The sequence below is a fragment of the Phocoena sinus genome, chromosome 8, assembly GCF_008692025.1.
Source record: "Phocoena sinus isolate mPhoSin1 chromosome 8, mPhoSin1.pri, whole genome shotgun sequence".
Lineage (NCBI taxonomy): Eukaryota > Metazoa > Chordata > Mammalia > Artiodactyla > Phocoenidae > Phocoena > Phocoena sinus.
This window is the reverse complement of record NC_045770.1, coordinates 107,175,691-107,203,102: the sequence shown is the minus strand read 5'-3', so window position 1 is coordinate 107,203,102 and position 27,412 is coordinate 107,175,691. Positions and strand designations below refer to the sequence as shown.

At 61.5% G+C, this 27,412-nt stretch overlaps 1 protein-coding gene across 1 annotated transcript in view; it reads left to right on the top strand.

Annotated features, from left to right (window-relative positions):
* The window catches only part of SHANK2 (SH3 and multiple ankyrin repeat domains 2), a 544,666-nt gene extending 517,797 nt beyond the window's left edge, over positions 1 to 26,869 (top strand). The window contains 6 exon segments of the mRNA XM_032638880.1: positions 614 to 749; positions 1,370 to 1,450; positions 8,541 to 8,671; positions 10,089 to 10,200; positions 12,445 to 14,851; positions 23,385 to 26,869. Coding sequence (XP_032494771.1) covers positions 614 to 749; positions 1,370 to 1,450; positions 8,541 to 8,671; positions 10,089 to 10,200; positions 12,445 to 14,851; positions 23,385 to 23,955 — 3,438 coding nt within the window. The 3' untranslated portion in view covers positions 23,956 to 26,869.
* Positions 26,870 to 27,412: the final 543 nt, after the last annotated feature.

Genomic DNA, 27,412 nt, shown 5'->3' with positions numbered 1-27,412 from the left:
CGCTGGGGTCTGGTTACATGGGGTGCTGGATTTGTGAAGACACCAAACCTTGCTGACTCTTCCGTTTGTGGCTACACTGCACTTTGACGGTTTTTAAGAAATCCACAGCGGGAGAAAGAAGTACAGCAAAACGCGGACTGGCGATCGCAAGCCTGCGCAGGTTTCAGGTGCTCCTTATCAGTTCTCGATCATTAGGGCGGTTTTCTTTCCTCGAAGACAGCGCTTGGAGCCGCCACGGACCCCACCTCCTGTGGGTTCGCTCTCTGTGCCGCCCTCCGTGCCCGGCCCTCGCACCAGGAGCTGGGGTCCGGACAGCAGGTGCCAGGGCCCACCTGGGAGGGGATGGGGCCTGGGCCATCAAGGGAGGCTCTCCCTGCTCCGAGCCCAGTCTGCCTTCCTCGCAGCAGCCGCAGGGACGTTCACTCCCAGAAAGTGGCCCCGGCCGGTGACCAGCTCTGGGCTGCAGGAGGCCCGGCCTCACCCTCCAGGCCGCGCGGCTTCTGCTCGGTTTCCCGAAGGCACCTTCACTCCCGCGGGGGCTGCCCACGTGTGCCCCCCTCCAGCTGGGCGCCGGGATCCCGTTAGCTCACCGCCCTGCCCTCTCTCCCCACAGGTTAACGACGAGAATGTCGTGAAGGTCGGCCACCGGCAGGTGGTGAACATGATCCGCCAGGGTGGGAATCACCTCGTCCTCAAGGTGGTCACAGTGACCAGGAATCTCGACCCAGACGACACGGCCAGGAAGAAAGGTGCCCTCCCGGCCGCCAGCCCTGCCCGAAGGGTGGGTGGGGGGCAGGGCTCTTTCCCCCCAGCCCCCTGTGCTCAGGCACTTGCAAGGTGTGCCCCATCTCCTGCCACTGGGGGTGGGGTGGGGGGGGGGGGGTCCCGTTCCCCCTGCCCCAGAGTAGGAAAGAAGTCAGAAAGGGAAGTTAGGAGGGGACTCGGGCTGGCCCACAGGGAGTGGTGGGCGGCCTCAGGCCAGGGCTGTGCTCAGCTGACAGGCGCCTGGGGGCTCCTGCTCCAAACTGACCTGCATCGGTCACTGTGATGGCATGCAGCCTGGGCCCGTGGAACGGAGAGGTCCTCGGGCCCACCGTCCTTCCCAAGTGAGGTCACAGCTGGGGGGCACTGGGGCTGAGCAAGGCCTGCGGAGGGGCGCCGGGAGCAGGCCAGAGCCACTCCCCGGCAGGAAAGAGACTGGAGAGGCACGTCAGGACCTCCGGTACCAGCTTCCCCACCCAGGGGGAGGCCCCATCTCAGCCTTCCCAGCAGATCCAGGGGCCCCACCTGCCGTCTGTTCTGGAAGGGGTAGGGGGTGGCGGCACTGGGGCCCGGCCCTCACCTCCCTCCCTCCCGTCTGCCCCCCAAGCTCCTCCACCCCCGAAGCGCGCCCCGACCACGGCCCTCACGCTGCGCTCCAAGTCCATGACCTCGGAGCTGGAGGAGCTCGGTGAGTGCCACGTCCGGGCCACCCCAGCCTCTGCATGGCCCCGACACCGGGAGAGGGGTCAGGAAACGCCCCCGTGCGCGGCGCTCCCACGCTGGCCCGCTGGGGCCCTGCCGGCTTCGGGGGTGGTTAGTAGTTTCGCCTAACCTCCTTTTGGTTCGTCTAACATTGTTTTGTTTTGAATTTTTGGGCCTCTCACTAGTGGATAAAGGTAAGCTGCCCCACTGTGGCCCCTCCCCCCGAGCAGCCCCCCCTGCCGTCTAGGGTGCCCCCCAGAATCTTTCCCACTGTGTGTGGCTCAGACCAGGACGCTGCGGCCCTGGCGTCTGGCATAGATAGCAGGGGGGTTGGCGGGCCTGGTGGGCTGCAGGCCAAGTGGAGGGAGTTCCTGGTGCCTTCTCGAAAGGACTGCGAAGGACAGAGGGCTGTGGCCATTGGACCCCACCACATGGCCTGGGGAAGGGTGTGCAGAGCAACGTGAGCCCTGGGTCTAGTGGCCGCGTGGCTGATGAAGAGGGATGACTCCGGGTGCCGGTTAGACGCCACACTGGGGTGTCACCACGGCGCCCACACGGGAGTGGGCGAGTGGACTGACGGCTTACTCCGCTGAGAGGGCTCGGTGGGCAGGGAGGGGAAGCATCTGTGAGCTCTGCCCAGGGCAGGTTACGGGGGCACAGAACAAAGCGTCAGGCCCAGCTGGTCCAGGGGCTGCGAGTCGGAGCAGCCTCACTTGTCGTCGCTGCCACCTGGTCCCAGCCTTCGGGGGAGGCCCTTTCCTCCAACAAAGTACAGAGCAGCCCCTTCCTCCTTGCAGCTCCTTTGGGAGGGTCTCCCACACTCTTCCTCCCCAGGCCCAGGCTGTCTCCCAGCGAGGGCCCCCTCACCTGTCACCGTGTCCTGGGTCTAGGATCTGCAGCTCAGCTGGAGGCCTAGGTCTTCTAGAAAAGGGCAGCACTGCTGTGGGGCTGCCCACCTCCACCCAGAGCCCCTTTCCTCTGGCCCCTCCGTGCCCACACCTTGTCTGTCCACACAAGACTCTCCAGGAAACGCGCCCTGAACCCCAGGCCTGGCCCAGCCCCCGACAGGGATGACAGTGTATGCATTATCACCCGTGCTTCTCCAAAGCCAGGCAGCATGTGCTACGCGGGCTCCCCCCAGGAGGACCCGCGGGCAGGTCACCTTTAAGGGGGCGCAGCTCAGGGCACTGTGAGGGTCCTTCCTGAGAGCTGCCTCGGCTCACGCGGTCCAGTTGGGTGGGGTGCCAGAAAGGGGCGGGTGCTGAGTGAGAGGAAGGCCCCTTGTCCCCATGGGAAGCAGGTCTGCCGGACAGCAAGTCAGAAAAGGCAGGCCACAAACCGGCAGGTCCCAGGAGAGCGTAGACAGTGCATCCCTGCCCACCCGCGTGTGCCCCAGAGCCAGGGGTGCACGTGGTGGGGCAATCGGCCCCCAGCGAGGCAGCACCGCCGCCACGGGACTCACACTCCCCTTTCTGTTTGCAAGCCTCCGTCCGGAAGAAGAAGGGTAAGGGGCGACCCGGTGTCTGTCTCACCCCCTGCACGCACGCCTGTGGCCCTCAGCGTCGAGTCTAGAACGTGCCGTGACCTCGTACTGTCTTCTCCCTGCTCGGGGTCCTGTAGGGGGCCCAGCCCCAGGACGCATCCCGTTTCAGTCTGTCACACCTGCCCCGCCCCTCCCGTCTGTGGTGCCCCAGCGTGTTCTGCGTCTCCCCAAGTCGTGTCCACGTCATGGTAACTGTGGGGACCCCGCACCCTGTCACAGCTGGGCCTGCCTGGGTGGGGGGGCGGGCAGGCAGCCTCCGTGGCTGCTGGCCAGGACGCAGGCCAGCAGGGTCCCTGGCAAATGGACCCCTGAGCGCCCTCTGTCGTGGGTGGCGGCTGCCGCCTCCCTTCAGCTCTAGAAAACGCCCCCACCCCGTTCTCCAGGAGGCCTGCTCTACACGTGCGGGAAGACTGCCCTTGAGCTGGGGGCAGCTGCAAGGCCATGCCGCTCCCTGCCCCTGCCCCTGCCCCAGGCCGGCGTGGAGACGGAGGACCCAGCCTCTGTGCCGTGAGCAGCTAAGACACCGGCCCCTCCCGCAGCAGTGCCCACATCTGGGGGGTTTCTCACCTAGTAGCTGGAGACGCCTACCCCAGCGACGAAGAGCAGCATTGTCAGTTCAGGAGCAGGCGGTGACCCTCTCACAGGCCCGCGGCGCTACCGCTAAGACACAGCGCGGCACCGAAACGCTGAGATGGGGAGGCGGGTCTCAGAACCCAGCAGGGCGATAGCTGGGGCAGGGTCGCGGGTCCTGGAGCTCCGGGAAGCGCCTCCTCTCTCACCCAGTGTCTCCCCAGAGGCAGGCTAATCCTCGCAGCCTCTCTCTGGAGCAGTCCTGAGAGTCTCCCCCCGCAACCCCCAGGGGCTGCCCGGGAAAATTCCCAGTGGGCTTTCTAGGATGGGTCTCTGTGTCAACCACGTGGTGGACGCCCAGGGCACAGGAAGTTTCCTGGGATTACCTTTCCCTCTGAATCCCCGCCCCACCCCCGCCTTCGATCCGAGGCCCACGCCAGCTGGCAGAAACAGCCCCCTCCGTCCACCGTAACTTCCAGAAGAGGCACCGCACCAGGGACTGCAGGAGCCCCGAGGCCACAACAGGGCTAGCCGTGAAAGTCTGTTGTCAGGGGGGAGCTCAGACTCGGAGCTGGCCCAGCCTGGGGGGGCGCATGTGGCCTGCCCCCACCCGCCCCCAGGGGCCCCAGCAGCCAAACGCCCCGGGCTGTGACAAAAGGACAGAAGTCGTGTTCCGCACGGCCAGCCTGGGCCAGGGCAGAGTCCTGGAGAGGGGGACCCACCTTCCTTCAGAGAGTGGAGAATGGAGAAAACTGGATGAGAGTTTGAGCTCAGACGCCTCGAGTATTTCCTGAGGACCTGCTCTGGTCCCCAGACACCATGCTCACAGGCACCGGGGGCGCGGGACCACCACAAGCGCCACACTGGCCCAGGGCGGCTCCAGGACGGAGCTGGTGGGACCGGCTTCACCACAGCTTCCAGGCCCCGCGGGCGCCTCTGGCTGCTCCCGCGGGCCCATCCCTTGTCAGGGCCCACAGGCCAGGGGCAGTCTGCTGGGGTCAGACCGCCCGCCCCCATTCCCGCACGGCCTCCTGGGACGATTAGAGACGGGCAGCTGGCAACAGCTGCTGCTTCGGCACGAGCGGCTCATCGTCGGTGCCGTCGGCGCTTGGCTTTCCTCTTGGAAGCTGTGTCGTGGAGAAAATCCTGTGCTGTGCCCTCACCCTGAGACACGGCAAGGCTGGCCCTGCCCACCAGGGAGCCTGGCAAACAAGCTGTTCAAGGTCACGAGGGGCGACAGGCTTCCTGGACGCCGCCAGGATTAGGACACCTTCCATGAAGCCGACTGCCCGAAAAGCCGAAGGGGCCGAGAATCCCAATCCCGGCCTTGCCGGACGTTTCTGGAGCACCTGGGATGCTCTCCCGAGACGGTTCTGAGGGGCAGGGGTGCTGGAACCGGTCCGGCACGTGGCCACAGGGAGATGGGGGTCACAGAGTCTCTGCGGTGGGCACCCCATTGCCCCCCGGGGAGCAGTGCAGCGGGAAACACGGCCACAGGCTCCTCTCGCAGCCAGGTGTGCCGCGCCGGCCCAGGGGCGGCCTCAGCTTCCCCGGCTCACCCCGATTTCGGGGGTGGTTTGTTTCACTCCACGATTTGATGCCTCCCTCCTGCAAAGCCGGCGACGTCTGCCGGACGAGCTGGGATCTCTCCTGCGGGAGGGCTCGGACACGCGGGTGACCCTGCCTGTGGTCAGGGGAGGGCCCCGGGTGGGGACTCCAGTGACAGGCAGGGGTCCCCCACCTGTGCTCTGGTTCCCAAGAGACACGTGGCTGCACGCGACCCACCCATGCTTGACATCCACCACCCGCCCTCCCCACCCAGGAAGGGTGCAGCCTGTGGACGGTGGGCACCAGACTTCGTCTGCTTAGAAAGTTAAAATACGGGGGTCCCTTCCAGAGTGTTTCCATCGACTCCCTAGTGGATTGTTTCTCAAGAGCTGACAGCTTCCCAGTCGGCCTGCAGGACTGCTTTCAGCCTCAGTGCTTCATTTTAAGACTGCAGGGGGCTGGACCCACTAATCCTCTTCAACTGGAGTCCTTGACCAGAGACGCAACTCCAGGCTCTTACAAACCATGAATAATCCTTACGGAGCCCCAAAAGAGAAGCAGGAACCCAGTGTCACAGCTTTTCCTCAAAGCTTCACGTGCGGGCAAACCAACCCTCCAGCACAGGGGCCGAGCAGAGTCTCGAGTCAGGCCACCAGCCTCCCTTTGAGACGAGGGCCAGGAGGGTACCCGGGAGGGAAGCGACGCAGGGTGGCCTTCTATATAAGAACCGCACAAAACCGCACTAACTAGCTGTCACCGAGGACAGAACAATAGCCCCTGACCCAACCCCACAGACCAAGATGCTGTCATGTGTTCTGGTTCAAAAGAATGCTTAGGTGGCATGGAGACCAGAGGGCAAAGGCTTAAACAAAGACCAGGACGTCCACTGCAAGGTCGCCGTGGCTCCAGGGGATACACCTTCAATTACACCCCAGACCCGATGTGGATGGGGCGTGACTGTGCGGGCACGGCGCCCTGACTTTCCAGTCAGCTGGACCAGGCGGACCGTTCCGACGGCAACCCATCGGATGGCCGCTGTCAGCCAAGGCTCGGCACCCTGGCCCAGGGGTGGACACGGGGGCCAGGTGACCCCAACTGGAGCCCAAGCTCCCACCTGCTCCCAGAGTTCCACCTGCACGAGTGACCTTAGGCATCCCAGATCCCCAGCTGTTCTCTCTGCAGAATGGGAATGACCCCTCCCCTATGGCCAGGTTCCTGTTAGAATGAGAAACGGGATGACGGTGCCGAGAATTTCCACGGGGTCGGGGACTGCTGTCATTAATGATGGCGCCTTTGCCTCACCTGTGCACGCCCACCATCGAGGTGTTTTGGGGGTGCCTGCCACATGCCTGGGGCCCCAAGCGTGCTGGGGGCAGGGGGGGGGAACCAGACGTGGACTCGCAGGGCCCAGCTGGGGATAGGAGCCTCTGGAAGGTCCAGCTGGTGTAACTCTCCATCCCAGGAGAGCCATCCGGCCCTGGAGCCCCTCGGCCCTCGCCCCATGCTGTGCCCCGACGTGGCCAGCTGCACGGCGGCCGAGCTCCCCACCTGCAGTGCCCCCCACGGGAGAGTCGCCCTTTCCCTAACTCAGCGGCATCCCCTCCAGGCCCACATTCCTGGAGGCCCCAGGGAAGGGGGGGAGCCTAGCGGAGCTGCACAGGCTGAAGCTAAGGCTGGGCCTGAGAAGACAGCCGAACCTGCGGACGAAGGTCCCAACGCGGGAGACGGACCTGACTCCCCGCCGTCGTCGGAGAAAGAGCTGCACCTCGGCTGAAGCAAAGCCGACAGCCACGGGGAGGTGCCTGGCTTCCAGGAGCGGGCCAAGGGGACCTGCAGGTCACCATGGGCTCACTGGGGACGTCAACCAAGGACCCTGAGTCCTCTAGCCAAGGGGGCGGGGTGGGGGGGGGTAGGCGAGCACAGGAACAAGTTAAACCCCAGCCTCAAGAGAATCCTGGCCCAGACCCGAGGGGAAGGCTTCCTGAAGGAGGCACGTCGCTGGGACTGGGGGTGTGGGGCCGGGGATCTGGCAACAGGAGGAGGGTCAGAGGAGAGGCGGGGCCACGACGGTGGGCGCTAAGTGGCACCGCAACGGGAGCTGGGCTGGCCAGAGACGTGGGTGTTTCCAACCGACCCCCTAAGAGGGCGGGCGCTTGCCAGTGTCCCCCGAGGAGGCCAGCTGGCGGGTCGGGAAGGGCCTCCTGCGAGCTGCCGTGCCTCAGCTCCTCCGCCTTCCCCGAGCAGGCGACCTGGGACCGTGGGGCCCTCACCCTGCTCCAGGATGTGGCTGGGCACCGACCAGGAAGGGGCCCCGAGAAGCCGGAGGCCTGCCTGTTGGGGTCTGTGGGGACCTCTCCAGGGGCTGCGCTCTTCCTGGGGGGCCTTGGGGCTGCCGAGACCCCGGAGGCCTGGGCCTTTCTGGCAGCACGAGCTTCGTGGGGCATCTCAAGACCCCAGAAGCGTGTGGGGTGAGCTAGGAGGAGACCTCGAGCTCTGGACAGAATGTTCTCGGGGGGTGGCCGGGAGAGTGCAGCACCTCACAGGGTCCAAAGTGGGAGATTCCCACCAGGCCCGCCTCGCGCTGGTTTCTGCCCCCTCCCCGGGCGCCCCTGGTGTCAGCCAACCAGGGTCCTGCGCTGTGACCCGATCAGACGCCGGTGCCTGCGCTCAGAGGGCCTGCGGGCAGAGGCCAGGGTGTCGGGCGGGTCCAGGACGTGCTCCAGTTTCGGGTTTTCCCCCAAGTGTAACATTTAAAGTCATTTCTTAATCTGCAAGCATCACTGATAACTAACCCTTGGCTTTCTTTTTCACAAGGAACTGAGAATGTTCAGCTCTCGGGGGAGGGGGGACTCCCCCGCACAGCAAGGCACAAACCTCGACTGGCTCCTGAGCGGGGGGCGGGGGGGCTGCCTCCCCTCCCGACCTCTACCCCTGCCTACACCCACGCTGCCCAGCCGCCTCCAGCCCCGGGTGCTGGGTCCTTAGACCCTGGCAGCTGCGCTTAGTTTCAAAGGAGCCACACCTCCGAGCTCTTAAAAAGAAAAACGTTCAAAACATTGGCTCGGCTCCCCCGCCCCAGCAAGAATAAGCCGCGCTAGTATGAGCAGAGCGATGCCGTCTGAGTGCCGGAGCCTCCGGGGCTGAGGCTGCGTTGCCTCCGCGAGGGTCTCCTTCCCCTCCTGTCCACGTGCACCCGGTGGGGGGGGGGCGGGTATGGCTTGGGTCCTGTCAGTGTCAGCGCTTGTGGCCGAGAGGCACGCGTGCTCCACACCACAGCGACAAACCACGTGTACCATGACAGCTTTGTGAAAAGGCACTAGGCACTCGGGCATTTTTCTAACTCAGCCCCTTGCCCGATTGCGCTTTGGGGCTTTGCTCACCGACGCCCGTCCTGACGGTCACGTTCACGTTGCAGATAAACCCGATGAGATAGTCCCAGCCTCCAAGCCATCCCGAACTGCTGAGAGCGTGGCAGTGGAGTCCAGGGTGGCCACCATCAAGCAGCGGCCCACCAGCCGGTGCTTCCCCTCTGTCTCGGACGTGAACGTGAGTGGCTGGGCCGGGGGAGCGGGCGGCAGGCCGATGTGGGCAGACCTCGCGGTTGCAGTTCACCCTCCCCAGCGTCCAGACCCGGAGCCCCAATCTGCGTACGCGCGGCAGGCACCCCATTCCAGTGCAGACCCGCAGTGGGGGGGGGGGGGGGGGCGGGCAGGCCACCGCGTGACCCCGCTCAGTAACTCGCCCCGAGGGCCTTCCCGTAGGCCACCCGGAGCAAAGCAGCAGCCTTCCGGGGCGGACGAGGCCCGACCCCACCGCCCCGGGGAGCAGGGCCTCCACGTACGCGCCTGGGACCCCGCCGCTCCGAGGTCTCAGGCCACCGTTATTCCCAGGGGGCGGTCAGCAGAGATCACGGGCCACGACGGGCTGGCAGAGCCGCCCGTCGTCCGGGCAGGCTGCTTCTCTCAGGTTCCAGACGTGGCCCTCTCCACCCCAGCACTGTGCCTGCTGCCGGTCTGAGCACCACCTGTCACGATCACTTCCTGACTTTGTATCTTCTCTGAATCCGCTTCACACTGACTCACTCTGTTTCACCGCGCCTCTTCCTAATAATGCCCAGAAGTATCATCGGTCCGATGTGACTGTTTTGCGTAGTGCACGATACAGGATGCCCCCTGCCTCCCCTCATCTCCAGAAGGCCCGGGCGGCTCCTCCAGGGCCCTGCGTCCCGGCCCCCCACCCCCCCGTGGCACCCCGTACCCAGCTCGTTTCAGACACCCTCCAAGCCCCGGGCCGGGCAGACGCCCAGAGCCTGGCAAGACTGGGTCACGCGGGAACAGCCTGGGCACGCGCACGCCTGTTTCCTTCGGGCCTCGCACCCGGCTGATCCGAGTGGCCCTCCGACGCCGCGAGGTGAGGCCGGCCAGCAACCTGTCTTCCAGTCGAGGAAGCAGCAGCTTGGGCGGGGGCTGCACAGGGAAGCTGTTTGCAAAGCGAAGGAGGGACGCGCGAGGCTCCTCCTGGACCAGGCGGAGGAGGAAGGACGGGCAGCCCGCCTGCCGCGGGGCCCACGTGCCCCAGGGCACCGCGCTCGGCTTGTCCCCCACTCTGGGCCACTGTGGTCAGCCCACTTTGCGGAGGCGGATGTGGCCAAGGTCGGACCCCACTGCCCACCGCCAGGTGCTCTTTCCTACGGGACATCCGTCCTGGCCATTCTCAGTCAATGTCAGGCAGACCGCGGCTCCGCTGAACGGGGCTCACCGGCACCTTGAGGGCAGACAGGGCCCCCTTCTGGGTCCTGGACGCTGGTGTGGCCCGTCGTCAGCCTCAGCTGGACGCGGAGGTGCTCCCCAGAAGCAGCTGGGGGAAGCCCCGTGACAGGTGTCCACTGCCCAGGGCTTCCCTGTCTGGCTGCCGTGGGTGGCACTGGTCTGACACAGCTCACCCCGGGCTCTCTGGTTTGCAGTCCGTGTACGAACGCCAGGGGATCGCCGTGATGACGCCCACCGTTCCTGGGAGCCCGAAAGGCCCATTTCTGGGCCTCCCTCGAGGTACGATGCGAAGGCAAAAATCAATAGGTAAGCAGCGTGGCCACCCCCGCAAAGGTGCCCCTTGGCTCTCAGCACCCTCAGCAGTGCCCCTCAGAGGCCCCAGGCCCGCCCACCAGAGGACGGGCACCCGGCCTCACCCCCAGGGAGGCCTTGACCGCCTGAGCCGTCTGAAACTCTCCTACCCTCTGGATACCGAATCCAGGGTGGCCTCCCGGCCTCACAAGCCAAGTATCCGTGATAATACCAGCAGGGTGAGGGGCCGCAGTCAGGAGGGAGGTGGAGGTGGGCAGGTGACGTCCAGGAAGCCCCTCGCCCCCGCCCTGCGTGTTTAGAGTGGGCCGGACGGGGTGGGCCCAGGTCCCCTGCGAACGGCCACCGCCGCGCTTTGTGGATGAGTTCGATGGACACGCTTCTAAGGGTGGCTGGGCCGGGCTCTCGCGCTCTGCGGGCACGACGTACTGTGCTACCTTCTTGTTAATAACTTCGCATGGTTCCTGCTGACTCTGTTCCAGGCAAGGTAAACGTGACCCCTTCAGACAGCCCCTTTGTGAGTAATCCAGCACTGTCTTTACCGTGTAAATTCCCAGAGAAGCTAAGGCCACTGCCGGACACTGGGGGACGCGGCGCTGCTCTGTGTGTCCAGCACTGCGGTCTCAGGCCTGGCGCCTCTGTCGCTAGCTTGAAGGGGTGGCAGCTGGCAGGAACTGAACGATAAGGGATGGCGGAGGTGGCGCCTGCCGGTCCCCAAGGTCCCCCAGGAGCTCGGGGCCACTGCAGAGTAGCGCTCACGCCATCTCCTGCCCCGGCTCTCTAACTGCTTAGTAACAGTCCATTTCCTCCCGTCAGACAGCAGAATCTTTCTATCAGGTCAGTGAACCTTACAGCTTGGCATCTGCAGTGTGAACGTAACAATCACTCCATAAGGCGTGTTCTTAAATTACTGCTCCTTGGGACCGTGACTGTCAGGCAGCCGCCACGTACGCGCGCTCAATGAGGCCTCTGAGCAACCATCTTTGCAATGCCAAAACGCCCTCCCACAAGGAGCGTGTGAAATTTGGAATACCCTTATCGAGTGGAAGCTCTCACTGGAATAAATTACCGTGGTTTGTCCTAGGAGCGTTTTTGATTTGGAGTGATTCGTTTTGTTACCTCTTTGAAAAACCTGCATGCCCCCCACGCGAGACCCTCGTACTTGACATCTGTCAGCGTCCGTGTCCGTGTGCCGCTTCCCGTGTCCGGAGTGCGTTCCGTTGATGTTTTTGTATCTTGAACTGTCGGAAAGAATCTGAAAGTCCACCCAGTGGACACACCAGAGCTCTGGGGCCCGACGCGCCCGGATGCGGCCGTCACCCCCGCGGGCCCCTCAGCACCCTCTCTCACCCAACACCCACGGGCTCCACAGGTCCAGTCCCCCAACTCGGACCATGGTCAGTGGGGACCGTGGTAAACCACCGGGCCCCTCGGCCCAGCCCAGAGGGTCTTAGGACCCAGAGGGCTTCGCTGGGCCAGGCGGCCGGCCGGGCGTTTGGTCAGGACCCTGCTCCCGGCTTGGGTTGGGGTCTTGGGTTAGAAGGTCTTGGCGTGTCGCAGCACGTTCTCCTGCCAGGGCCGCTCAGCCATCCTCCTGAGGGCCTGGGGAGCTCCAGTACCCTTTGGGGGCCCAGAGAAGTCAGGCAACAAAACGGGTTTCTGTCGAGCAGGCGACGCCACCCTAGGGCCTCCATACGCACCGGGCTCTGCTCGAGGGCACCAGGCCTCCCCGCATACCTGCAGCACCTGCAGGACATCGGCGCTCTGATGCCCCCGGGACGGCGGCACCATCCGCGTCCCATGAGCCAGTGCAGCCACCTGTGTTCCCTGTGCCCTCGTTTCTGACACGCAGCTCGACAGCCTCAGTCCCAAACCCGAAAACACCCGCCGGGGGCCCCGGCCAAGCCTGAAGGGATGGATGGCCCCTGATGCAGGCCACCCCTGCCCCCGACACACGCTCACACGTGCGCACACGAACCCCGGGGAGTCGGCTCGCGCCCGTCGCTCTGGGTGCCATCTCTCTCAACAGCACGCACTCCGTGCCTCCCGGGGCCTTTCCCTTGTTCTGGCTCGGGATGGGCCACGTGACCCCTCGGCATAGTGGCTTGTGCTGCATTGTGAACAGTGCCCATCGCGATTCTTTGTGAGTCTGCGGAGACACAGCCTGTCGCAGCGTCCTGGAGCTTAGTGGGGTGTTCGTCACTGCCGTGATTTAAATCTAAACCTGCCTTCTACTTGTAGGACTCACGGGGGAAGAGCGGCAATTTCTGGCCCCTCCGATGCTCAAGTTCACCAGAAGCCTGTCCATGCCGGACACCTCCGAGGACATCCCCCCGCCGCCACAGTCGGTGCCCCCCTCTCCTCCACCACCCTCCCCCACCGCCTACAACTGCCCCAAGTCCCCAACTCCCAGAGTCTACGGGACGATCAAGCCCGCGTTCAATCAGAACTCCGCCGCCAAGGTGTCCCCGGCAGCTCGCTCCGACACGGTGGCCACCATGTTGAGGGAGAAGGGGCTGTACCACAGGAGGGAGCTGGACCGCTACTCCCTGGACTCCGAGGACCTCTACAGCCGCAACGCCGCCGCCCAGGCCACCTTCCGCGGCAAGAGGGGCCAGATGCCCGAAAACCCGTACTCCGAGGTCGGGAAGGTCGCCAGCAAAGCCGTCTACGTCCCCGCCAAGCCCGCCAGGCGGAAGGGCATGCTGGTGAAGCAGTCCAACGTGGAGGACAGCCCCGAGAAGACGTGCTCCATCCCCATCCCGACCATCATCGTCAAGGAGCCCTCCACCAGCAGCAGCGGCAAGAGCAGCCAGGGCAGCAGCACGGAGATCGAGCCCCAGGCCTCCGAGCAGCCGGGCCAGCTGCGGCCCGACGACAGCCTGACCGCCAGCAGCCCCTTCGCCGCCGCCATCGCCGGGGCCGTCCGCGACCGGGAGAAGCGGCTGGAGGCCAGGAGGAACTCGCCGGCCTTCCTGTCCACGGACCTGGGGGACGAGGACGTGGGCCTGGGGCTGCCCGCCCCCCAGGCACGGCCCTCCAAGTTCCCCGAGGAGGGCGGGTTCGGCGAGGAGGAGGGCACCGAGCAGCTGTCGTCACCCACGCCAGGGGCGGCGACCAGGGAGCCCGAGAACCACTTTGTGGGTGGTGGCGAGGCCGGAGCTCAGGGTGAGGCCGGCAGGCCACTGAATTCCACGTCCAAAGCCAAGGGGCCCGAGAGCAGCCCTGCAGCTCCCCTCAAGAGCAGCAGTGCGGCCGGCCCTGAGAACTACGTCCACCCGCTCACGGGGAGGCTGCTGGACCCGAGCTCCCCGCTGGCCCTGGCGCTCTCCGCGAGGGACCGAGCCTTGAAGGAGTCCCAGCAGGGCCCCAAGGGGGAGGCCCCCAAGGCCGACCTCAACAAACCTCTCTACATCGATACCAAAATGCGGCCCAGCGGGGAAGCAGGCTTCCCTCCGGTCTCCAGGCAGAACACGCGGGGGCCCCTGAGGCGGCAGGAGACGGAGAACAAGTACGAGGCCGACCTGGGCAAGGAGCGGAAGGGCGACGAGAAGGGCACGCTCACCAACATCGCGGATGCGTCCCAGCGCAAGTCGGCCGGCCTGCTGATGGTACACACCGTGGACGCAGCCAGGCCGGACGCCTTCCTGCAGGAAGAGGACGAGGATGCCGACACAGAAACGAAGCCGGACCGCTCGCCGTCCGAGGTGCCAGAAGGCGTTCCCGAAACTGAAGGTGCTTTACCGATCCCCGCTGGCCCCGAGCCCGCGGCCGCCGCGCCCGGCAGGACCGTCGTGGCGGCGGGCTCCGTGGAGGAGGCGGTGATCTTGCCGTTCCGCATCCCTCCCCCACCTCTGGCATCCGTGGATCTGGATGAGGATTTTATTTTTACAGAGCCACTGCCTCCTCCCCTGGAATTTGCAAACAGTTTTGATATCCCCGATGACCGCGTTGCTTCTGTCCCCGCACTCTCAGACCTGGTCACGCAGAAGAAAAGCGACGCCCCCCAGTCCCCTTCGTCGAACTCCAGCCAGCCCACCAACTCTGCGGACAGTAAGAAGCCAGCTGGCCTTTCGAACTGTCTGCCTGCCTCATTCCTGCCACCCCCCGAAAGCTTTGATGCCGTCACGGACTCTGGGATCGAGGAGGCGGACAGCCGGAGCAGCAGCGACCACCACCTCGAGACGACCAGCACCATCTCCACGGTCTCCAGCATCTCCACCCTGTCCTCCGAGGGCGGGGAGAACGTGGACACCTGCACGGTCTATGCAGATGGGCAAGCATTTACGGTTGACAAACCCCCAGTACCTCCTAAGCCAAAAATGAAGCCCATAATTCACAAAGGCAACGCACTTTACCACGACGCGCTGCTGGAGGAGGACGTGGACAGCTTTGTGATCCCCCTGCCGGCACGCCCGCCGCCCCCCGGCGGGGCCCAGCCCGGGACCACAAAGGTTATCCAGCCGAGGACCTCCAGGCTGTGGGGTGACATCTCGGAGGTCAAAAGCCCGATTCTCTCCGGCCCAAAGGCAAACGTGATTAGTGAGTTGAACTCAATCCTGCAGCAAATGAACCGAGAGAAAACGGCAAAGCCGGGGGAAGGACTGGACTCGCCAGCGGGATCCAAGCCTGCCAGCCTCGCTCCAAGGTAAGTGCCGCGGCCGGCGTGGGCGCAGACCATCCCAAGCCGGGCTTTTCCTGTGCCGGCCAGTGCTGACCAGGAAATGCCCTTGGGAGCAACGGAAGCGGACACGGACAGGGAAATGCCAGCCTTCTGTGTCGGCCGCCTCTGTCGTGCGCTCACGTGCCCCCTCCTCGTCCCCTGGACGCCGGTGCAACAGAGCCGAGCGCGTCTGGCCCGGCAGGACGTGGGCCCCGCGTAGAGACGCGTAACGAGACACTGCCACACAGGCCATCCCCGCCGTGGCCTCCAGGGAGGAGCCCTGCTCTCTCCTCCCGCGTCCTCCAGGTCTTGGCCAGGACCCCAAAGGCCATTCTGGAGCCTCACCCAGGGGTTGCAGGGGAGGGGTGCACCGGCCGGGGGTCGCGTGAGCGGCGTGTGTGCAATCACGTGTGTGGTCACATGTGCGTGAGGGGCTCTTTTCCCCTCCTCCCGTCACTAACTGGTCTGAGGCCGGGGAGGGGCCAGGTTGCAGATCCGCTAGTGAGCTCAGAGTGAAATGCAACCCCGGAGCCCATCCTGACCCAGGGCGGACATCGTGGAAGCAAAGCACGCGGTCCTCCCCGCGTGGGTGCTCACAACGTCAGAGCGTAAGGCACTGCCTAGAAACCGGGGGTCGCACGTGGGGGGCCAGTCCTAAACCCAACCCCAGGGCTCTGTCGAGGCACGCCACGCTGTAACAGCCTCCCCCCCCCCTGCCCCGCCCCGCCTGTAGCTGGTGGATGACCCTCGCCAGAGCCCGGTGCTCCAGCCATCACTCACGGTTCTCGGTTCCCTTCGCCCAAGACACACACCACTGCTCGGGTCCCCAGGCAGCAGGGCCCTTCACGTTCCCCCACTGATGTTTACTCTCAGGTTTCATCATCTCAACTAATGAAGTCGTCCTTCATACTCCTGCTGGGCAGGCGCTGGATTCAAACATCTCAGTCCATTAATCAGCAGTATTGCACTACGGTCGGGTCCTGAGAGCCACCACTTTCCCAGTTATCTTTCGGTGCGGGCGTGAGTTACGTGCACAGCTCCCACTACTCCTCCGAGGAACGCTGATGGGCCAGCCTCGGTAGAGACAAGCACGCCGACACCACTGTCTTTTAATGGGGCGCCCATCATTAGTGGCGTTCAAAGGGCACTCCAGCTGAACAGATTCCTTACAAATTCCCCGTTTCTGGTGGACGTACGTACACACGTACCTACGAGTATTAGGTGCTTGAAAGTCTCAAGGAAATGTTTAAAACTGGCTCTGTCACGTAATAGTACCCGTCTTTAGCTGCTAGGTTATGTAGAGGTACAATTAAGATGCTTTATCACTGTTTCATATTTTACAAAACACTTGGACGTGGTGAGTAATCTTTCTAACAGCTGCTAGAGAGCATGTATAATTATACCCATTTTTCAGAAGGGGAAATGGAGACCCAGAGAGGCCAGGTGGCTTGTCCATGTGCACAGCCAGCAGAAGATAGAGCCAGGACCAGGCCAAGGTCTTCTGACTGGCACTTCCCACCGCTAGCGATGTCTGAAGTGTGGAAGATGCAACTCTAGGGCTGCTCTGGCCAGTGGGGCAGCCCGCACGGCGCCGTGCTTCCCGGAGCACTCCCACCCGGGAGTCCAGGGGCCTCTCTGAACGGCATCAGATTGTAGGCCTCCCCAGCTCCTCTCCTGGCTGGGTGAGCTCCTTGGGGCTCACAGGAGAGGGCGTCTCCGAGTTGCAGGTGTCTCTAGGGTTTCCCTGGATGGGAGGGGCCTGAGAGCAGGGGTCAGCGGGCAGAATCCTGTCGGACTTCTTGAGAGCAGCTGCAAGACCGATTCTGTCCGACCCAAGCTCAGCTGCCAGGAACGGCCACCTCCCGTCTCTTCTACTATTTATAGCCCAGTCCGTCATGGTACAAGCATTAAGTGACCTCTGTTACGCACTCACCGAACGCCAGGCACCGGAGGCAGGGCCTGAACCTGCTCCCACGGTGCAGATGAGTGGACCGGGGGTCAGAGGGGAAGCCCTCGGCCACGGGCACTCGGCTGCAAGGCACGAAAGCACTCCGACCTCCAGAGCTGCCTCAGGGCTCGACTCCGCCCCTCTCGCTGGAGCCAGGGATTAGCCTGGAAGAAAGGCGCCACTACCTAACCGAGCTCACCGGGACGGGCTACTCTCAGGCCTTCGGAAGCCCCCTCGCGTCCAGCTGAGCACCCAGAAGTCTTCTCTGCTTATCTGCAAGGGTGGCCACCGGGCGGCCTCCAGCACTGGTGACGTCCCCGAGGCGGCGTCCCCTCCCCTTCCCCACTCACTGCTAAGGGCTACACTGAGGTGGACCAGGACAGGTCGGCCTGAGGCCCAAGGACGAGGAGGAAGGTCGGTCACCGACTCCAGCACTAAGCTGGACGCTCGCCTGCCCACTCTGGCTTTTCCGATCTCACGGCCGCATCGGGCAAAGCCCAGTGGACGTGAGCTGCAGCCAGGAGGTGGACCGACCACGGTAAGAAGGGGGCAGCTCCTCAGCAGAGCCCCCAGCGGGTGACCGAGCACCAGGTCTTCCTCATGAGCAGGCAGCTGGCTCTCCCTCTCCCCCTCCCCCTCCCCCTCCCCCTCCCCCTCCCCCTCCCCCTCCCCCTCCCCCTCCCCCTCCCCCTCCCCCTCCCCCTCTCCCTCCCTGGGACAGGCCTCCGCCTCGTTGAGAGGCCTGGGATTCAGCCATTCAGGCAGCAGACAAAGCCCAGGACACCCCCAGCCAGGGCTCACCTGCCTGGGTGTCTCACTGCTGCTTTTAAATGCATCTACAAATTAAGAGGTGTGAATGGCCCTGGGCAAAATGAGGCAGGAAACTGGATGAAGGAAATTCCTAGTGAGGGAAAAGAAATGAGTTTTTCTAGGGAAAACTGAAAACCGGCCGTGCTCTGAAATGACAGACAGGCAGCAGTGCAGACACCCCATTTCCACAGAAAGAAGTCTGATCGCCCAAGAAAGGGACAGTTCTTTGAGCTGCTCCACAATCGTTTGTCCGCTAAGAGGGCAGAAACCTCAGGTGAACCTGCCCCTTTGGTTAAGTTACTTTTGCCCTCGGGTCCTTTCTGAACTCTGAGGTGCGGTGACCCTGGGCAGGGTCGGGGAAGAGAGGACACTGAACGACTAGGCCCTCGCTTACTGGGGTACATCTGACTTAACCTGAGCCGTGCGTGGGTTTCTGCTGCCATCACGTGTCCCCCGAAATCAGGGACGACGCGGGCTCTGCCGACGTCTTGATCACAGACACGTTGTCGAAAAGACGACGATCACGCCATTTTCTTTACGGCCTAGCGTTCGCGGCATCCCTCCAGGCCTGATCTGGAAACACCTCCTAAGAACTAGGCCTCTGGGGTGATCGGCTGCTTGTCCTACCCAGCACCGCCCCAAGCTACCCCACGGGCTGGAGGCCCGGCACCGGCGCCTGGCGTCCTGCAGGCCCGGACCTTCCCTGCAAAGCTCAGAGCTCGAGAGGATGACCGTGAACGGCCGGAGAGGCGCCAGGGCACGGCCAACACCCACGACGGGCACGGCCTTGCCCTGCGGCGGGCGGCCCGCCGTGCGGAGCCCTTTGGAAACCTAGACACACAAGCAGCGTCCGCCTAGTTGCAGAGCACCTGGTGTTTTCCATGAAGTCACAGAGCCGGGAAGCCAAACGAGCCACAGCCCAGCCCCGTGGCCTCTTGACGGGTTCTTGGTAGGAGCCTAGGGTCAGACCTGAGGGAGGACAGTTAACAAAAGGGGTGCACAGTCACGGAGGCCTGGGCCCCGGGAAGCTGGGCGCAGACTTAGTCATGAACCGTCGACTGGACCAGGGGTTACTGGTTACCTCAGTGTACCAGGCACTGGGCCGGGCCCCAGGATTCCTCACTGAACAAGAAAACATTCAAGGCCTCTCCTCCTCTGAAGGGCTACATTCTCAAGGGGGAAGGAATGAGAAACAGTAAACAAGACGAGCCTGAAGTGTGCGGGCGCTGCAAAGGGATGACGATGTCCCCACGAGTCAGCGACCATGGGCAGGACGGAGGTGACCCTCCCCAAGGAAGTGCCATTTGAACCACCTGAAGTAGTAAAAGGAGCCAGCTGGGCAGAAACGCAGGAGCAGAGCATCCCGGGCACCAGGACCAGCGGACCAGCAAGCACAAAGCCCAGGCACTGGCAAGTGCTCGCCACGCTGGAGCAACTGGCCAGACCAGAGGCAGCGCTGACGGGGGAAGGGTCCCAGAGGGCTCCCGCGTGCCGAGGGCAAGGGCTGGGTTGCGTCTGAGTGGTGGCAGCCGTCGAGGGCTTGAGCAAAGGCTTGGCGTGAACTTTCATTCCATGAAGGTGACCCAGCAGCTATGCAGTCACGTGGGTCACAGTGACACAGGGAAGCCCACGAGCCGGCCCATGTGGGGTCCCGGGGGCCTCTGCTCCGGAGACAGCGGGTAGATGACGGCGTCTGACACAAAACAAAGGGGCTTGACCTAGGAAGCCCAGGCATCTGTTCTTTGTCAGCACTCCCAGGGGAGCGGAAGGTCAGTTTGGGTTTGGCTTTCACTCTCCGGCTGTTGGGAGGAGTATCAGGGCAGTGAGTGGATGCCTGCGGGGGACCCACTGGCCTCCGTCCAGGGCGCACGGCATCGGCTCAAGCCCCCAGGAGCCCCTCCGATCGCCTCGGTCTTTTCGGTTCATCCAGACTGGCCTTCGCTTCCCGGAGGCAGCGACGGCGCTCCAGGTCCCCTGGGGGTTCAGGGGAGCGCTGGCCGCTTCTCAGGTGATGCCCTCCGGCCTCCGGCTGCCCTGGCCTGGCTAGTGGCACCAGCTCCTCACTGGCTCTCCACAGTATTATCCTGAGAGCCTCTCGGTTTTAAAATAAATCTATCTGGGTTGTTAAAAAATGACCTCTGCCCAGCCGGTCCCAGAGCGAAGACTTTCCAAAACTGACTCGATAGACTCGATAATAGAAGCTGCTTAATGACACTTTCATCACGGCAGCGCCGTCACGGAGGCTTTACCATTTCACGGCAGCAACCGAAACGTCCAGGCAGTGTCAGTGACTGAAATCGTGGATAAGGCGGTGGACACTAGGGAGGGTGGTCGTGAAGCTCGCTGTCGCGTGTCTCCTCGTACGCGGGCTCGTGAAGGGGCTCTTCTGGTCAGGCTGCGGCATTTTATCCTTCAGGTCTGTTTCTCACGCTCTCATTTCCCAGTCTGGACGCCAGGACCACTCAGCCGAAGTGTATCAGGGGATGGATGCCTCCCGCTGAGGACTGGGTGCCTGCCCACCTGCTCCGATGTGTCGAAAGGGCTGCTGAAGCCGACGCAGCCCCCTGCCCCCGCCCAGTTCCAGCCCCATCTGCTTGGCCGAGTCTCGTCACTTCCTGACCCGGGAAACCAGCTTCCCACATCCATCGCCGTCCCTGCAGGCCAGGCCCAGGACTGCAGACACACAGGGGCTCGCGGTGCTCAGAGCCGGGAAGCAGGGCCAGGCTCAGGCCTTGTGCAGATCTGTTAACGCCCCGGCCGCTCTCCCTGTCTTTGGAACGACCGACCTTTGGAGGTGCTATAAAGATAGATAGAAACCAAGAAGAGAGCGGTCTGGAAATAAGTGCTATCTTATTCGCAAGACAGGGGCTCCTCACGAAGACCCTACAGTCACTGGAAGGCAGAGGTCCGGCGGGCGCGCTGGAGGGAGGCCCGGGCGGGAAGGGTCCAGAACCCCAGCGCCGGCCCCCTGAGCGCCTCCGGCCCACAGCCAGCCACCGCTCGACGGCCGAACTGCACTTGTAAACACAATGGAAAGGCGACTTGAGTCCTCACTTCCCCGACCCCGGTCAACTCGGGCTGACCGATAAAATAACGGTGCATCTCGGGGGGTCAGTTAACCCTCCATTTTTGTTTTAATCCTCATGTTCCCGTATGGATTGGATTGAAGAGGCAGGATAGAGAGTCACAGTCCAAGAGAGGGCGTGTGTGTGCGTGTGTATGTGTCTGTGTTCTAAATCGGGGCAACAGATTCCTGTGTGTTCCACCCGGGAACCCAGTGGTCGCTTAGCAACATAATGATCTCCGCAACCAGGAGATCCAGTGAATGATATCCGCCTGATTAACTGAGAGTCGATCAAGCCGCTGAGAAGGAGGGCAGGGTGGACCGGCCCCGCGCAGGCCTCCGCTCAGCTCCTCAAACGCGCTGGTTCTTCTCCACGGCGACGTTCCGCAGGGCCGTGGGTGGCCCCGAGCGTGGGGCCAGGTCTGACGACCCCCTTTATTAGCTGCCGGGCTCTCCCCTCTCGGTGTAGACTTGACGCAAAGCACGGCCGCCCCCAGCCAGGAACGCCGATTTGTCCTTCCTAAGCTGCAGAAGACAAAGGCAGCCCGGGAAGCCGGGTCTGGGTGTCAGCAACGAGCTGGCTCTCAGGGGACTCCGAGCAGAGGCTGACGTCGTTCTCCTCCTTAACGTTTTCCTGGATGTTTCTCTCCATGTTCGCATCACCCCCAGCCAAGGAAGGCACAGGTGTGAGTTTCCCATCCTACACACGAAAGCGAGGCCCCTCTTGACGTTCTCTTCCGGGCAGCTCTGTGCGCTGCCCACTCTGCTCCGTGGCCAGAAAAGGAGCAGCGCGGGTAGACTCTCGGCCAGCATCTGTGCCGTTGCTTTAATTTCATCCATCGAAAAAAGCTTCTTTTTTTTAACTGTAATTAATTTTGCAGCGTGGTCTCAACCCATTCCATTTTGTCGTTTCCATTTGCTCCCACGATGGGTGGCAACAGAAGAGGGTCGTGCTGAACAGAAGTAAGTGCTGTGTGCAGAAACCTCTTCTCTCTGGTGTGTTCTCCTGTCCCTCGTTCTCACTGCCCACCCATCTGTTTGCTTCTGACGACACACACGGCTGCCCGCAGAGCCTTCCTTTTGAAAGAACATCCCAACTACCTGGGAATCGCTGGGGTGTTCCCACAGGAGGGTGGTGCTGACACCCGCCCTCCGGCTCAGAGAGGCCCCTGCTAAAGGCCGCCTGGGTTGAAAGCAGTTGCTGTCACTCTGGGGGACTGACCTGCCCCTGCTGCACAAAGCCGATGAACAAGGTCACCTCCCAACCGTCCTGCCCCGGTCGGCTCAGTCGGGGTCACAGGTCACAGGCCCGGCGCCACGCAAAGTCACCTTAGAGCCAGGGCTGCGTGCTCCTGTGAGACACTGACCCGCTTCACGAAAGAAAAACCCCTCCCCCCTGAAGGTCCTCATTAAACAACTCGAGTCCCCTGTGGGTGGAGCTGCTCTACCATCTCAGCTTAGCTGTTGTACCGAAGTGGTTCAAATGAGCCTTCCCCAGACAGGTGTGCCCACAGCCGTGGGGCAGGCACGGAGGGGAGACGGGCCCTCCGGAGTGGGAACTGGGGAGCGTCTTTCAGCCCTACTTGGGCACCGGAGTTTGCAGGTTTCTCAAATGCCCGCCGTGCGCACGGCCCACCTCTCTCTCCAGGACCGAGGTCTGGGGGCCGGAGGGGTGGCTCCCCGCTCCCTGCGGGTGACGCCCTGGACCGTTTCTTGATTTTGAGTAGCGAGCCTGGCAGTAGTGGAGGAGGCATCCTCAGGGTCTCGCCTGGGGCTGCCTTTACCTGCTGGTGCCCAGTGCACCAGTACAACCAGTAACCAAGGCCCCTGGAAGTTCTCAACAGGGGCCCCCTACGTGTAACAGACCCGGCCCTGGAGCCCCTGGCCCTCCGGGAAGCCGTAGCTGAACGCCCTGTGGGGGTGCGGGCCCAGCCGACCTCCTGCTGCTCCCTCACACGGAGATGCCTTACTCGACGCAGCGCTGAGCGGGGAAGCGTCGGGAGGCTGAGAGGCACCCGGTTACCAACTGGCAGTTTCACGCAAACACACGCCCGCGGCAGAGAAAGCAAAGAGCAGCAGGAGGCCAGCCCAGAGCGCGGACACACTGGGCCCCGCGGCTGCGGCTCATTCCCGCCCGCTAATAAAGCCCCCCTCCCGACCCTGACCCTTTCACGCCCACAGGGCGGCGGCGGCATCCGTGAGCGGCCCCAGGGAGCCGTAGGGCTTCCCCCTTCCTGAAACAGGGCCAGCCTGCGAGGCGCCCCTCCCTGCACTTCTAAGTCCTTCTAAGCCAAAAAGCCTCAGGCCTGGCGGGCAGTTAAGAGGGAGGGTCTCTCCTCAAGGGTGCCCCCCCCTCTGCTTGCTGAAATTGAGGCAAAAGATGCCACTTCCTCAGGCGGTACTGGTGTGGCACAGACACGCCCCGGCCAGGGAGCAGGACTTGGTTCAGGCCCGTCTCCAGGTCTCCCTGCCCCCACCCCCACCCCCAACCTGCCAGGCTCCGGTGAGTGGCCACCCCGTGTGCTCTGGTGCCTTCCGCTCGTGTCCCCCCGCCCCGCCTCCGGCATGGCAAAGCGTTTGCTCACTGCCAGCGCACCTGCCGTCGGACGCTCTGCTGTGGTTTGGGTGTCTCCCGCCCCCTCCTCGGGACGTTGTGAGCGGACCTGTGATCGTTTTCTCTGTTGCTGCCGTTTCAGAGGCCCAGAGGTCATGAGCACCGTCTCAGGTACGCGGAGCACGACGGTCACCTTCACGGTTCGCCCTGGGACCTCCCAGCCCATCACCCTGCAGAGCCGGCCCCCAGACTATGAGAGCAGGACCTCAGGACCAAGACGTGCCCCCAGCCCCGTGGTCTCGCCCACAGAGCTGAACAAAGAGATCCTGCCTGCGCCCCTGTCCGCTGCCGCCGCAGCTCCCTCTCCCACCCTCTCGGATGTCTTCGGCCTCCCAAGCCAGCCCCCTCCCGGGGACCTGTTTGGCTTGAACCCAGCGGGACGCAGCAGGTCGCCATCCCCCTCCATACTGCAACAGCCAATCTCCAATAAGCCTTTTACAACTAAACCTGTCCACCTGTGGACTAAACCAGACGTGGCGGACTGGCTGGAAAGCCTCAACCTGGGTGAGCATAAAGAGGCCTTCATGGACAACGAGATCGACGGCAGCCACCTGCCAAACCTCCAGAAGGAAGACCTCATAGATCTGGGCGTGACGCGCGTCGGGCACAGGATGAACATCGAAAGGGCTTTGAAACAGCTGCTGGACAGATAAGGGTGGCTGCTCTTCACCTTTACAGACCCCTTGTTATAAATAGAGATGGGCTTGCACTGAAGTGTGTGGATGGTGAGCGCCAACCCCGCTCCGCGGGCTGGTCTCCTGCTACCCAGAGAAATGCTGTGTCCCTGGCGTGGCTGAGCAGAGGCCTTCAACACCCACCCCCACCCCACCCCACCCCCGGGCTCTCTGCGTGGGCTCCCTGGGCTGTTTCTGTCAAAGAGGGGACCAGGGGAGGGAGGGCTTCTAAGGTAGAAAGATGCGCGGCTTGCCTCCTGCACACAGGTGACCTGACCTCACGAGGCCCAGGAGATGCCCACCGCCGCACGCGCACCCCTTGCTCCTGCAGGCAGACACCACTGCACTCTAGACACATACCTCCCGCGGCCTCCTCTGCCATCCGGCAGCTCCGCCCGGGCCCGGGCGCAAGGCCTTCCTCAGCCTGCGGCCCCTCAAGGGCACTCAAGCCCACGTGCTCCTTTCTTTCCCGGACTTGGCTCGCAGCGAGACGCCCGCGGATGTGTGTAGCCCGTGCCCCTTTGGAAGGCAGAGAAACTTTCTTCCCGTGGATCCTTTACCCTGTCTCCTCCGACATGCACCCGTGGTTCTCTGGCCATGAGGTTCTTGGCAGTGGTGGGTTGTCCGAATGGGATCGTGCCCAGCTTTGCTTAGCTTTCTTTCTTTCTTTCTGCAAATCTGTTAGCATAATTCCAAAGTGGCCAAACAGATGTCACACGGAGTTAGTCAAAGCACAAAGTCACGATTCCAAGGAGGAGGGAGACCTGGCCGTGGGAAGCAGCCGGTGTGCAGCTGCTGTGCCCAGAGTGTCCGCAGGAGGGGAGCGGCTCCCCAGGAGCGGGGGAAGGGGCTTCTCTGCCTTTCGGCATTTTTTAAAATCGAAAGCGTGTTGAATTCTACAAAGATCAGAGCAGGCGAGCAACCACTTTGACACGCGGGACGACAGGGCTCACGGTGGGCGTGTGCCGCGGCCACCCCCAGTTCTGAGCCCGGCCAAGGGGAAGCATCGCGGCTGAGACAGCCCCTTTGTCCCCCCGAGGCCAAGGAAGAGGGTACTTAGGGGCTTCTCCCCTTTTCCTCTGAGCGTCCAGGAATCCCACCAGCTTGTCTTAACAGTACAGCAGGTTTTTCGAAAACCCAGCGGGTATGGCGCATAGACAGAACCCAGGGTGAGGGTGCGATGCAGATGAAGGAAGGAAGGGCAGAGCAGAGAGGTCTCGTGGGCTGCCAGTCTGGCCTCTGGCAAGGCTTTCTTGGGCCCTGCTGCATTCTTTCCCCTGGAGCCCCTCCCCTGTAACAGTACCTCTAATTTCCAAGGGAGGTCGCCACCGGCACACGAGCCACAGGACACCCAGTCAGGGGTCAGCATGCTCTCCCACGTATGGAAGAAACTCGAATGTCAGGTTTTTGGCTTTTATTATGATTTCAGAACTAGCCTAGCCCATCTCTAATTATAAAAACATGATTTTTTTTTTCCTTTTTTTCTTTATGCTCACAATCAAGTGTCTGATTAGGTCTGGAACAGCTCTAGAATGAATACGTAAAATTTAGCGATTTAAAATCTCTTTCTTTACTGCAAGTTTAAATAGTTGTACAGATAGTTTATAAGCACAATATTTTAAGAAAAACAAGTGGCTGGTCTACTAGGCAGCCTTTGCGCCACTTCAGTGCTAGAAAGTTAAAGAAAAAACACTTTTGTGATTTAATAATACTATTTCTGTGGAATAATTATAAAAGTATGGCCTTTTTAAATCAACCTTATTTGGATGCACCTGAACCAGCAGAGCTGTGTTATATTTTCTATCTTTGCTAGAACTTCGTCATCGAAGGACAGTTATTTCTTCAAAAGTGGTTGTATTTCACAATGCAGCAGTTTCTCCAAAAACAAACACACTCACCACACACCCCGTCTTTCCAGCCACGTGCCCCTGAATTGGAAACTGAGTTTTGGACCCTCTGTTCCAAAACCTTCTGCAGGTCCATCTTTGTATCTGAATGATCCATTCCAACTTGAAATCAATTGAGTATTAAGGCGCTTTACTTCCGTGTACTTTCAATTTTTCCATCATGAGATGAACAAATCTTACCCTAGAGGCATTTCAAGCCAAGATACTACAGGTGGCCTGCTGAGGCTGCCCGATAGTTCAGAAAATGTAAAATGGTGGTTTGGCCATTATCTGTCTTCCATTTGGTGATACTGCAAACCCCACTACGTACACCACCTCACCGTGGCTCTTCTCTCCTTTGCCTACTGTTGGTATCACCTCTCTGCTCGGTGCCAGGCAAAATGCTAGACAGACAGGACGAAAGTAGAGGAGGCCGCGGGTAGACGGTAACCAACGGCAACTTGGGGGCGTTGGGGTTACTGAACTTCGGTGACCAGGAGGTGAGAGCTGGCTGCTACTCCCTTCCTTAAAGAGACTTCAAGTCATGTGCAACTGACCGGAAGCAAGCAGACTGAGAGACAAAAGAGCTGGTGACATTGGTTGTTTCACACTGTCTTACTGTAGAGAAATAACAGGCCCCATCAGAACCTGCCCTGACCGACAAAATAAACACATTATTGCCAAGATGAATCAGTCTCTAGCTCCATTCGCCAGGTTTGCTACAGAAAGCAATAGTTCCTCATTTAAATCACCGCCCACTGTTCTCCCCCTTGGGACACGTCAGGACCAGGCCCTACCCTATGCCCCTCTTTAATGGTGAAACAGATGTTAAACTGCTCATATAAAGATGTTAATACTATTCCAGGTTTTAAAAAGATCCACTTTTGTTATATACTGTAATTTAAATAAATTGCATTTACATGCCTAGTTTCTGTAATATTGTGTATACAAAACCAAAATTGCTCAAGATGTAAATTATGTATACCTGCCAGGATACCTTCTCCAGGGTGTCTGTGCACATTTTAAGTAAATCCACATAATATAAAACTGACTCAATGTGACTGTTGATTTGCTGAACTTTACATATCACAAAGTGAATTATTTGTGGTACTTTAGTTAATAAAACGGTGATTTTTTTTTTTTTTCCTGAGTTACTGAACAAGCAAGCATTACCCAGGGTGATCTGGCAATGACTTTCTGCGTGTGGGCCACAAATATTGATTTTTTTCCCATTAACAATTTTTGTTTGTCTTTTTAGAAGCTAATCCTTTTCACACTACAGTTTGTGTAACGTGTTCGCATTATCTGTGTTTCTGTTACTTTTGTGCTTTTATTCTTTTTAGACCTTATTAAAAACGAAACGGAAAAACAAGCTCCTGTAATTTGCACTTTCTCCCAATCCTTAAATCTCTTGTATGGCAACCAAAATTACTGTTAAAAAAAAAATAAATATACTATTGCACTAAGGTTGTGGTTCTGATTGCAAAACAGTGAAAACTTTCTGAATCAAACAAAAAGTTGCCAAGCTTACAATCCAGCCACTTGACCTC